This window comes from Hemiscyllium ocellatum, chromosome 28 (assembly GCF_020745735.1).
Source record: "Hemiscyllium ocellatum isolate sHemOce1 chromosome 28, sHemOce1.pat.X.cur, whole genome shotgun sequence".
NCBI lineage: Eukaryota > Metazoa > Chordata > Chondrichthyes > Orectolobiformes > Hemiscylliidae > Hemiscyllium > Hemiscyllium ocellatum.
Genome location: NC_083428.1, coordinates 23,941,130 through 23,953,873, shown reverse-complemented (window position 1 = coordinate 23,953,873; position 12,744 = coordinate 23,941,130). Strand labels below are relative to the sequence as shown.

Here is a 12,744-nt window from a genome sequence, read left to right as displayed (position 1 = left end):
ATAATTTCTTATCCTACCATTGATATAACACATATAATGATCTAGTGCCAAGTAACTTGGGATCTTAATAGCCTGATTCACTATTAATAAGTTTGTAAAAATATCCTGATTAATATGTAGACACGTAAGCAATCACACATGATACTAATACTTTAAAGGACCCTGTAAAAATCTAGTAGTACAATGGCTACATTCTGATATGTTGAGAAAAAGAAGGTAATGATGCTCATTTAATGAGCTGATGTGGGCAGAATGACTGCTTTATCTTAGATTACTTACTTAGATTACTTACAATGTGGAAGCAGGCCCTTCAGCCCAACAAGTCTACACCGACCTGCCGAAACGCAACCCACCCAGACCCATTCCCCTATATTTACCCCTTCACCCAACGCTACGGGCAATTTAGCACGGCCAATTCACCTAACCTGCATGTTTTTGGATTGTGGGAGGAAACCGGAGCACCCGGAGGAAACCCACGCAGACACGGGGAGAATGTGCAAACTCCACACAGAGAGTCGCCTGAGGCAGAAATTGAACCAGGTCTCTGGCGCTGTGAGGCAGCAGTGCTAACCACTGTGCCACTGTGCCGCCCACTAATTTTGGGATTCTGTGATAATTTACAATGCAATTGTGTGTCCCGCTGTGACAAAAACAAGAACAATTCAGAAATTGTTGGAAAATTTCAATAGGCCTGGTGGAGATAAAACAGAGTTAAAGTTTTGGATTCAGTGACCCTTCTTCAGAACGCATTCTGAATCAGTACATGAATCAAGGGCTAGAAGGAAAAGGCAGAAAAGTGAATGTGAGAAATGTCAAATCAGCCAAGATCCTACTGAAATAGAGGAGCAAACTTATGGGTGGAATAGCCTACTCCTGTTCCTATTTCTTATGGTCTTATTGATATAAATACATTATTGAATGTCTTTCAAGAAGAGATTTAACCATTTATAACTTCAGAATTGAGTTCTAAATGCAGTTCTCCAAAATCTTTCTAGTTAATAGCCCTGTGACAAGGAATCACTTGCAGGATAACACTTTAATTGGCATCATAAAATTAATGTTTAGGAGTTTTAACTATTCTGTGCTGGTTTTAACAGGGCATTCCAAATGAAATCAAGAACCTATCTATCCGAGCCTTAATTATACACAAGGACTCTGCCCCAACAGTGCACTGTTGCATGAAGCTCCAAAGACACTCATCCATTTGAGAAGAAATTCCTTATCTTAGTCTTAAATTTACAGTCCTTTATTCTGAGACCATGCCCTCTGGTCCTAGATTCTCTCATGAGGGAACCATTCTCTCAGTATTTACCTTGTTGAGCCCATTAAGAATACTACATGTTTCAATGAGGTCACTTCTCAATGGAGTTTGGAAAAGTGAGCAGAGTCCAATCTGCTTAGATTTTGCTCTCGATAATTCCTACATACTGGGGATCCATGAAATGAACCTTTTATAAACTGTCTTCAATGAAATTATATCTTTCTTTAAATATGGGGATCAAAACTGCTCATAGTGCTCCAGATGTAGTCTCACCAGCACCTTGTACAGTTGCACTAAGAGTTCCTACTCTTATACTTCAATTCACTTGAAATAAGGGCTAACATTCCATTAACTTTCCTGATTATCTGTCACACCTGCATGTTAGCTTTATGTTTTGTGCACAAGTACCTCCAATCCCTTCGTGTTGCAACTTTCTGCCTTATTTGTAAAAAACAAATCTGATATTTAGATGGGACAGGAAGGAAAGTGAAGTGTTTATCAGAAATATCCCATTTTGACTAGTATAATGATTGTATTTGTACAATAGCAGCCTTTAATGTAAAGAACTGCTTTACAAGTAGGTGTAAGAAAATGGATATAGAGCCAGAAACATGCAAAACTACAAGGGGTATATTGAAGAATTAATACATTTTTAAAAATTATCTGGTGAAGGGACAAAATGAGGAGATGGGGAGACAAAACTCCAGAGTGTAGGACTTGAAAGATCTGGTTGACCGAGATCAAAAGATTTACAGATGGGGATTTTAAATATCATGTGCTGGGTGAATGGAAGCCAGTGTGAATTAGCTAAGGAAAGGTAATGGGGACTACTTGGTAACATAGAACTGTAAGGGAAAAAGCTTGCACAAGCTAATATTTAATAGATTGACAATGTTAAGCAAGAAGAATAATGATATGATTCATTTTGGAGATGATGATGCACCTGCAAAAATTTCAACAGAAGAACGGAGATATGGGAGAGAAAACAGGTAGTGTTGCAGTGGTGGAAGTAAGTATTTTCATTGAGGGAAGAGATGTGACTTTTAAAACTGAGCTTAGGATCCAGTATGTAGCCAAAATCATAAATGGAAGAGTAATTAAGCAGGCTAATAGTTAGAAGTAACGAACTGGAGTTTATGGAGGGAGCCAAAGGGTGGTGAACTTTGTCTTCCCAATGATCTGCAAGATGTGCTATATCCAAGATCTGATATTTTGTTAACATGGGGGAATTTGATGATTTGATAGAAGTGGTGTTGAGGTAGAGCTGTTTGTTGTCACCAAATGTCTGCAACCTGGTCCTGTTCCTAATGCTTCTGAGAAACAGTATGTATATTGGAGCAGTTTGAGTCAAGGTTGTGTCTTTGGAGTATCTTGAACAGCAAGTTATGGGTGGCACGGTGGCTCAGTGGTTAGCACTGCTGCCCACAGCACCAGGGTCCTAGGTTCGATTCCAGCTGTGGGCGACTATCTGTCTGGAGTTTGCACGTTCTCCTTGTGTCTGCGCGGGTTTCCTCTGGTGCTCTGATTTCCTCCCATAGTCCAAAGATGTGCAGGCCAGGTGAATTGGCCATGCCAAATTGCCCATAGTGTTAAGTGCATTGGTCAGAGGGAAATGGGTCTGGGTGGGTTACTCTTTGGAGGTTTGGTTTGGACTTGTTGGGCCAAAGGGCCTGTTTCCACACTGTAGAAAATCTAATCTAATCAAGTATGAAGGAAGTGTAGATAATTAGTAGAACTACGCTTATTGTATTTGGATGTTAGTAATAAAACTGCGCTAGGGTTGTCACATGAAGCTGATTGTGAAAGATGAGGCTTATATAATGGAATAAAGACAAATTTGAAGTTATCTCGTACTAACTTGATTTAATAGATGCATTCTTTTTCTCTTTTGGATTCACTGTTGTGTAGGCCACATCTTTTTACTTTATAGGTTTTAAATTGTTTATTCATCTGCTGATGTTAGTTATTATTTAAAATTGCAGTCCACATCATTGGATTCAGTGGATCATATTACAAGACAAATGACAACAACTGCAAACAGATCACGATATGAAAGCAATGTAGATTACAACTTTTTAACTTAATATTTATAAATACCTTCTCAAGTACAATAGCAACTTACATAAACAGGCAGAATACCTTTCCATTCCTGACGAACGGCTTTTACCTGAAACATCGATTTTCCTCCTCCTTGGATGCTGCCTAACCTGCTGTGCTTTTCCAGTACCACACTCTTGGCTCTAATCTCCAGTATCTGCAGTATTTGCTTTTGCCTAGAACACCTTTCCAAACTGACTGCTTTTTATATGTTTATATGGGAGTCTAATTTTACTATCTCCTTGTGACTTGACCCAGAATTTGTTCCTATTATACTTGTACCTGGTCAAACGCTTCAAATTGTAGTAAATAAACACTTGATGTGATAAGGCTAGTTACAAATCATTTAGCTGCTTTATTTAATTCAAAGCAAGATGAATGCAGAACAGCCATAAGACTGAATTCACAGAATTTGATTTGTACTTGAAAAAGTTCATACAATAATGCAAAATAATAAGCATTCTATTACAATGATATCTGGTTGTGATCCTCTCGGTTCGACTTGGAAGGAAGCACCACAGTTAGCAAGAGCACAAAATGGACACTCGGTTAGAGCTTCAATGTCTGTGTCCAGAGTGTCTCAGGAGCAGCACAATGATGAGTCCTGAGGACATACCAGATTGAGCTTGTAAATAGTGCGAAAACCTGCATGAGGAAAAGTCTACCCGACATTATCCTTTCCCACCCACTTGTCACAGATGCAACTGTCTGTGACCATATTTTTAGGAGTGATTGCTGCAGAGTTCTTGTAGTAATAAAGTTTCATCATCACACTCCAGATGTGTAGCACTACAAATGTCCAAAATTCTATAGATTTAAAATAGATCAGTTTAAAGTTGCACATCTATGTAAGTGCTTTGGACCATCAGCTGCAGCAGAACTGAAATTCCACTACAATTCATAACCTCATGCCCTGGCACATCCGTCAGTCTACCATTACTATTAAGCCAGGACATCATGCCTGAAGCAACATCAGATATAGTTAGAAATAAAGTACTAACCTAGTAAGACTAGAACACAAGAACTACAAGGATGCTAACCAATGGATGGAGCATACTATGGGTCTAGGTAAACAATCACACAATCAATAGATCTAATCAAAGCTCTGCAAGCGTCCCACATCTATGTGATGGTGAGGACGTAAACAGGAGAAGGTGCTGACTTCTGCATCCTAAATGATGGGGGAGCACAGCACATTGATAGAAAAGATGAGGCTAAATTATTTGCAACTGTAATCAGCCAGCATTACTGAATGTGTGAAGTGATCTTGCCTTTCTTCTGAAATAGTCATTATCACAATTCCAATCTTCAGCCAGCTCAAGCCGTTCCACATAGTACTAAGAACTGGCTGAGTACATCGGATATAGCAGAGGGAATAAGTCCTGGCTAGTGCTGAATATTTGTGCTTCAAAACTAGGTGCATCTCCTGCCAGTTGTTCTAACAGATTTAACACTGACATCTATTCAGCAAATTGGAAATTTAGCCTAGTGTGACAATCCCACAAAAACACAAAACAAAGTTTGAGTTGACCAATTACTGCCCATCAGCCTACTCTTAATAACCAGTATATTAATGAAAGGTACCTTTAACAGTGTTAGCAAGTAACATTTAAGTGCTAATCATTTGTTAAATGTTGTCTATTGGGGTTCCACCAGGAAACACTTGGCTTCAGACATAGCTACAGCCTTGGTCCAAACATGGACAAAGAGTTGAATTTTGATGGTGAGATCAGAATGATCGCCATCGACATCAAGGTAGCATTTGACTGATGTTGCCACCTCAAAGAACAGTTTTAATAAGTTCCCTGGCATTCAACAGCATTACCATCACTAAATATGCCACTAGCAATGTCCTATAGGTTAGCCATTAACCAGAAACTTAATCACCAACATATATACTGTGGCTGCATGAGAACCCAGTATTTATTGTGGTACTTTAATGAAATTTAATTATCCCTGAATTGACTTGTTCTTGTTTTGAGATGCCTTGGAAACCATCAGATGTGTCATTAAACTTAAAAGTAAAATATCACTCCAATTGCATGACTAGGTTTTTTTATAACTAGCAATTAATCAAGACAACTGCATGCAATCAGCCCAATATGCTTGTGATATACACTGGAATTGTTTTGCATTTTGAGAACTTTATTATCCTAGCTGCGCCTAAAACATTGTGATTCCCCCAAGTCAAAAACACGAGATAAATATGTTTTTGAGAGCTTTTTAAAAACCTATTCCAAGCTCTGCCTGAGATGCAAGTAAATAGTAATAATACAAGGGACATATTCTTTATGGAAGATAAAAACTATAAAAGGTTTTTTAAAAAAATCTGTCATCCATGCAGCATTTCTTATTGTAACAAAAGGAAATGCTATTTTCTTGACTAGACTTAATATCAAGTCAATGAAGTAAATTTTTAGATTTTATTTCATCAAGCACACATTAGTAACTGTACATGTTTTAGTCCCGAGGGAATGTAGTCTTGAATGTAACTTACCAGGAGACTCCGTCATTAACCTGTAACCACTTATCGTTTGTAGATTAGTATGACACAATAAAAATGTTTAAAATTGACCTACAACTATAAATTGATCCTTGATCATCTTTGCACAGGGTCTACTATATTATATTAATATGACATTCTGTAAAATCCAAGCATTTGGTCTAAACTTTTGAATAGGAGCCACTCTAGCAAAACGGTTAGCCACGTTGTGTAAAACATGGAATGGACTGATGCAAATGAGCAGAAACAGGTGCATCTGCCCTCCAGCAATGACAAAACATGAGGTAATCATCTATACAAACTTTTAAAAACTATCTGATTCTAAGATCTGTCCAAATCTTTTGATCTGGCTTGGAATCCCCCAATGAATCAGTATAGATAAAGAAGAACTAGCAGATGCACTACGTTTAGATTTCCAAAAGGCATTTAATAAGATTACACACACAAAGCTACTTAAGATGAGAGCCCATAATGTTGGGTGTAGTATATTAGCATGGATAGAGGATTGGCTAACTAATAGAAGACAGGGAGTTGATGATGAAGGGAAGTTTTCCGGAATGGCAATGACAAAAACAAATGTACTATTACCAAGTGTGCAGATGGCACAAAAATAGATGGGAAGGTAAGAAACCAGGATGAAACAAGGAGTCTAAAGGGAGATACAGACAGTTCAGGTGAGTGGCAAAAACATGACAAAACACAGAGCAAAATATGAAGTTTTGCACTTTGACAGGAAGAAAAGACGAGCTGAATATAATTTAAATAGGGAAAGACTGCAGAAATCTGCAGCACAGAGGGTTTTGGGAATCCTAGTCCATGAATCACAAAAAGCTAAGTGTCCAAGTTCAGCAGGTAGTTGGAAATACAAATTGAAGTTGCCCATTATTGTAAAGGGAATGCAGCAATAAAAAACAGGAAGTTCTTGCTAAAACTATACAAAATACTGATCAGACCACCTGTGGAATATTGTGAACAGTTTTGGTTCTCATATCTAAGGAAAGATATACCGACATTGGAGGCACACCAGAGAAGGTTCACTGGATTTATTGCAGGTATAGAGGGATTTTCTTATGAAGAGAAGTTGAGTAGATCAAGCTTATAATCATTGGCATTTAGGAGAATGAGAAATCTGATTGAAGTGTACAAGATCCTTAGGAGACTGTAGATGCAGGGAGATTGTATCCTTTTATGGGAGAGTCTAGGATCAGAGAGCATATATGTCACTCACTTAAGACACAAATCAGCAGGAGGTCTTCTGAGCGTAGTAACTCTGTGTAATTTGTTTACTGCATAGGGCTGTAAAGACTGGAATTTTAAGTATGTTTGAAACTGAAATTGATTTCTAACCAATTAGGGAGTCAAGTGTCATAGGCAAAGGGAAGCAGCATGAAGTTCAGGATTATCAGATCAGCCATGATTTCAGTGAATGGCAGAACTGACTTGATGATCCGAATGGCCTACTTCTGCATCGGTGTCACACAGTCTATTTCCAGACCAGCTACTTGCATTGGGATTTTTTCAGCTGAAACAATCAAATTCAGCAATCCACATAGTTGGTGATGACACCACATCTTCTTTTCTGGCAGTTGTTGCTATATTCCATTGTTTTAAGGTTCTAAGTTTTTTTTGCATTTCCCACTCATTTTACAGTAGTTGTCAGAGTGAGGATGCCATGTAAGTGGAAACAGGAAGCTAAATAAGTGGGTGATGGCCTGAGTAGGTTGTGGGCTGCAGGATGGGTCATGTTAATGGGATTTGGGAGTTGAGTTAAATTGGGAAAGGATAGGGAAGAAGTGTTGGATGTTTGTCGGGGCATTAACGGGCTGGGCAATGGGGGTCATTGGGTGTCCTTCTCAGAAGAAGGAGGTTGGGGCGGTTAGTGGTGATTTGTCAGAGTAGGTTTCAATTCTTTTAGCTTTCTTGCCAATTGAGATAATTAGATTAGATTCCCTACAGTGTGGAAACAGGCCCTTCAGCCTAACCAGTCCACATGAACACTTTGAAGAGTAACCCACCCAGACCCATTTCCCTTTGACTAATGCACCTAACACTATGGGCAATTTAGCATGGCCAATCTACCTAACCTACACATCTTTGGATTGTGGGAGGAAACCGGAGCACCTGAAGGAAACCCACGCAGACATGGGGAGAATGTGCAAACTCCGCACAGGCAGTTGCCCGAGGCTGGAATTGAACCCGGGTCCCTGGTGCTGTGAGTCAGCAGTGCTAACCACTGAGCCCCAGGCTGCCCTGATGAGTCAGTCAGATTCCTCCAACTCCAACTCAGAGTTGGGAATCTTTTAGAGGGTTCCAGATGTTGGGTAATTGGCATCAAAAGTTTCAACTTCTCAGGTAATTATTTCAGAATCAGCTGTATCAGAATGTCTGCATGATCCCGGCACACAATTCCAGCATGCACATAAGCAATGATCTATCATCTTGTTGGAAGATCTGTTGTATCCACCTAAATGGCAACCTTCCTTGCCATTCTGTCCACCAATTTTATAGCACGTGTTCAAATTGGACTTAGGACTCTTTAAAATCATGCTCTTGCTCTCATACATGCTTGTACTTACACGTGCTCACTTTCGCTTTCTTGCTTCTGTTCACTCACACCTGTGCTCTTTCTCCTGCTCTCATGTTTGTGCTCTTGCTTACACTTGGTCACTGTTGCTGTCATTCTTACTCATTCTCGTTCTCATGCATGCACACTGTCACAAGCACCCCCTCTCTGTCTTTATCTCTCTCGCTCTCAAAATGTAGCCACTCACTTTTGCACTGATAGCATTCAATCGTTCACAATGTTCTTTCCAGTTATTGCTTAATAGTAAGCAATATCAGCAGTAAATGTTGGAGAAGAATGGACTATGATTGGAGGAGCTGGATCTAGCAGACCTCTTCACTTTCATTCACTTGTAAGTTGATGACTGGGTCCATAAGCTAGAGAGAGGTGGTTGGAGAGGCATAGATTGGTCAATATAGACAATGTGGACAATATCTTTGACAATCCAGATCTAAAAAAGGAAGTTCTCAGCTGTGACTGTATCAATTTCCCAAAGATTTGATGCACTGAACACATGTGACACTTTGACTCACCACAACCATCATACTTGTATTTGAAGATACAGAAATAAGTTTCTGGTACAAAATATCTGTCTACAATATGCCCAAATCCAATGCACACTTCAGTGTTTTCTTGATAACTGTATGCACAGATTTTGTTCTTATACCCCTAATCTAATGGTTTGCTATAAAGAGAAATAAATGACTTGACAAACTTGTGAATATCCCTGGGATGGGATAACTATTTGTATCTTCTCAGTCATAAGATGCAGTTATTGGTGGCACGTCTTGTACTATGGTGGCTGCCTGGTCCTGACTTTTTTAGTGCTGCAGGTAAGTAATTTGAGTGGGTAAGGTGGTGTACAAATTTTGTAGAGTTGCTCTAAGATGGTTCTCCCCTTGCCACGGCCCTGCTGCTGGACATTTACTCAGCATGTTCTCTATATGGGAATGCACTCTTGTGTTGTTTTGAGATTATTAAAGCTTGTGAATCCAAACTCCCTTATCTCAAAGCTTGAAATCCCTCTGCTATTAGTTATGACATCCCCAGTTGTGATTATTGGCATCAGTAGAATGTGGAGGCATTATACACTCCAGCATGAACTGCAGTTTCATGTAAGAGTCTGCTGCACAAATATAGCATTGATATTCAGAAATCAGTATTCTTTTGTATACACAATGAATGATCTCAATCCTGGAACTTGGCATCTGAGAGTGGCCTGAAGCTGAAATATTAGACAAATATTTCTTCCTCTTTGTTGACATTTGAACTTGTTGGTCCTCACCAATATTTTTGTGTTTTACCCTGGTGTATACTGCTTTAGTTCAAACTTGGAATATCTTAAAAGGCATGTTGTAAGCTGCTGTTTGTTATTGTTGTTCTCAATGCCACTATGAAGTAGGAAGTACTGCATCTGTGGGTAGTGCAACTATAGGTAACAAGTGAACAAATATTTGCACATAATAACATGAAGAAACAGGACAGGAAAAGGGCAACTAGTTCATTTGGTTGAAACTATATCCACATTATGCAGGTTGTTTGTGCAATCAATCCACTGGTAATCTCTTCTCTTCCATCTGTACCCATCTCAGTTGTTATGCAATTTAAGCATTGGACAAAATCTGGGAAATTCCTTCATTAACAACACTTTTTTCTTGCATCAAAATTCATTTGTTTAACACTTGCTATTCTTGTGTTTCTGTTAACACTAAACCTGTGCTGTACGATCTTTAATATATTAGCAAAATAATTGCAATTATGTGTATATCATGTCACTTAATATTTCAATTTAAACGAGACATTCAAAGCACATTAACAGCATACAACAAAACAACTCCCTTACAGAGTTAAAAGCATTCTGGATTTTTAAAAGTGTTTTTCTTTTTAGTGCTGAGTAAATATTCAGAGGAACTTCTAGTTTGCTTGCTTTAATTATTGTTTAGTTCCATCATTACAATGTAGTTTCTTTTAATTCTTTGCTATCCTTTGCTACCCCACAGGCAACTGGAGCTATTTCGGCTGGGGAGACCAACAAAGTATGTAATGATTTTGCTTCTGGCTGACTCCAGATTTACTGTTCTATTAGCCTACAGATTCAGTCAAATATTTAGGCTGGATGATGGGATGCACTGGGTCAGTGATATCAATTATACAACAGGCCTACAGCTTTTACAATATGAGGTCAATGGACCAGATTATGTGTTTACCAAGAAAAGGGCATTTATTTCTATGTTAATGCTGATAACTAATAAGCATACATTAAAATTATATGAATTTATCTTCAATGAAATTTAATAACTAAAAAGGTAGTTGGAAGCCAAAATATTATAACTACTCTATTAACTTGTCACAAGCTTAACATTTCCTTTTCCTGTTAAGCAAAATTGTTCTATTAATTAAAATACTGCATACCATTTTTATCAGATCCATTACCTGATATTCTTTTGGTAATGGCACTGCAAACACAAAACACTGTTCACAAACTGGTCTTTAGCAGGTAATTCATTGTGCCTTCATTTCAAAGCAAAGTAAATTTGATGTGTGTAGTCTGGTGGATAATTTTTTATTTTTGTATTTACTGATCATTAACAGTAAGGAGTTAGACTTGTTTCTTATTGCAAAAACAGTACTTTACCCAGATAATATGGAAAGCTTTGCAGACATTGTATAAGCAAATTTGTACTTTTTAAAATGTAAATTGACACAGATAATAAAATGGTCTCTTGATTGCACTTTACCTCTGAAGCACTTCCTTTTTCCAAGAGTTAGATTAAAAATTGTGAAGGTCATTTTTGACTGTTAAATCTTGTTATGAGTAATTGTTTTGTAGACGTCTTAGTTTAGTCTTCTGTGGTGCTGCGCAACTAAGTGGCCAATGTAGTCTCAATTTGAATCAATGCAGGTTTAAGACAATGTTGATTTAGCAGGAGGTTGAATTGACCACCAGATCAGTGAAAAAGAAACAAGTGGGTTTGATAACCCTACATACTTAGTAGGTTGTATTATTTAGGTATGAAATATGGAAAATATTTTACATCCCTTCTCTGATTTGCCTCCAGGCAGCGTTCATGTTAACTTTAGCAGAAGTCTACCTTTCAATGAGTCACTGTTATAAAATGTGTAGGAATGACTTTGAATAATTACTTTCCCCTCCTTTTTTTGAAAAATGTATGAGTTCTTGTTCCATGCTCCCCCATACTTGTTTCCATGGTTTATAGCTTGCCATGTGGGGAATTGATCATGCCTATCAAGGGCTTACTACTCCATTGCCAATCGATGACTTAGTTAGCAGCCACTGTTTTAAAAACTTCTCAGCAGTGTTTGATTTTTTAAAAATCTTACAGTATGCCAATGTTAAAATATAGAAGCTGCTTGCATATAAAATTTATTTGGTTAGAACACTTTTTGGTTGTTTTGGTTTGACTTAAGCCCAGGAACTTTTTTGCCAATCCGTTTTACTTATCACCAATAGAACCTTGATTTCAATGCAAACAGATGTTTACCTCCAGATAATATTGTCTAGAATTGCTTTATACAGCTGTGTGTAGTTAGAATGTTGAATCAGGGAATGATGCAGGATGGGAGGGGAGGCCCTTTGGCTCTTTGTATTGTGACAACACTGGTTGTCCAAATAGTCCCACTTTTCTGTTCTTATTAAGCTGCAACTTTGTTCCCCCTTCAGGCTTTTGTATTTATAAATATATTTATACATTTCTTTCTTTGACAGTTATTATGAAATCTTTTTCCAGCATCCTTTCTGGCAGTGCAATATAAATCTTTACAACGTGCTGTGCAATTCTTGACTCATTTGGTCATCAACTTTGTGTCAAAGCCCTTTATGATACTAACATCTGAATATGTTTCCTTAAATTTATTTGCTTTAAAGGAGAATGGCTCCAGTTTCCTTAGCTCCTCCATTGGGATGGCATGGTGGCTCAGTGGTTAGTACTGCTGCCTCATAGTGCCAGGGACCTGGGTTCAATTCCCACCTCAGGCAACTGTCTGTGTGGAGTTTGCACATTCTCCCTGTGTCTGTATGGGTTTCCTCTGGGTGCTCCTGTTTCCTCCCACAGTCCAAAGATTTGCAGATTACGTGAATTGGCCATGCTATATTGCCTGGAGTGTTAGGTGCATTAGTCAAGGGTAAATATAGGGAAATGGATCTGGGTGGGTTGCTGTTTGGAGTGTTGGTGTGGACGTGTTGGGCTGAAGTGCCTGTTTCCACACTGTAGGGAATCTAATCAACTGAAGTCTTTGATATCTTGTAAGTTCTAGTAAATCTCTGCATTCTTTAAAACAATGACAGCTTTCTGAAAATGG

The 12,744-nt window shown here is 38.4% G+C and overlaps 1 protein-coding gene across 1 annotated transcript in view; it reads left to right on the top strand.

Moving 5' to 3' along the window:
* The window catches only part of unc13a (unc-13 homolog A (C. elegans)), a 299,453-nt gene that overhangs the window by 43,494 nt on the left and 243,215 nt on the right, over window positions 1–12,744 (top strand). Inside the window, exon 7 of the mRNA XM_060846583.1 lies at window positions 10,425–10,460. Coding sequence (XP_060702566.1) covers window positions 10,425–10,460 — 36 coding nt within the window. The remainder of the gene's footprint in view (window positions 1–10,424; window positions 10,461–12,744) is intronic.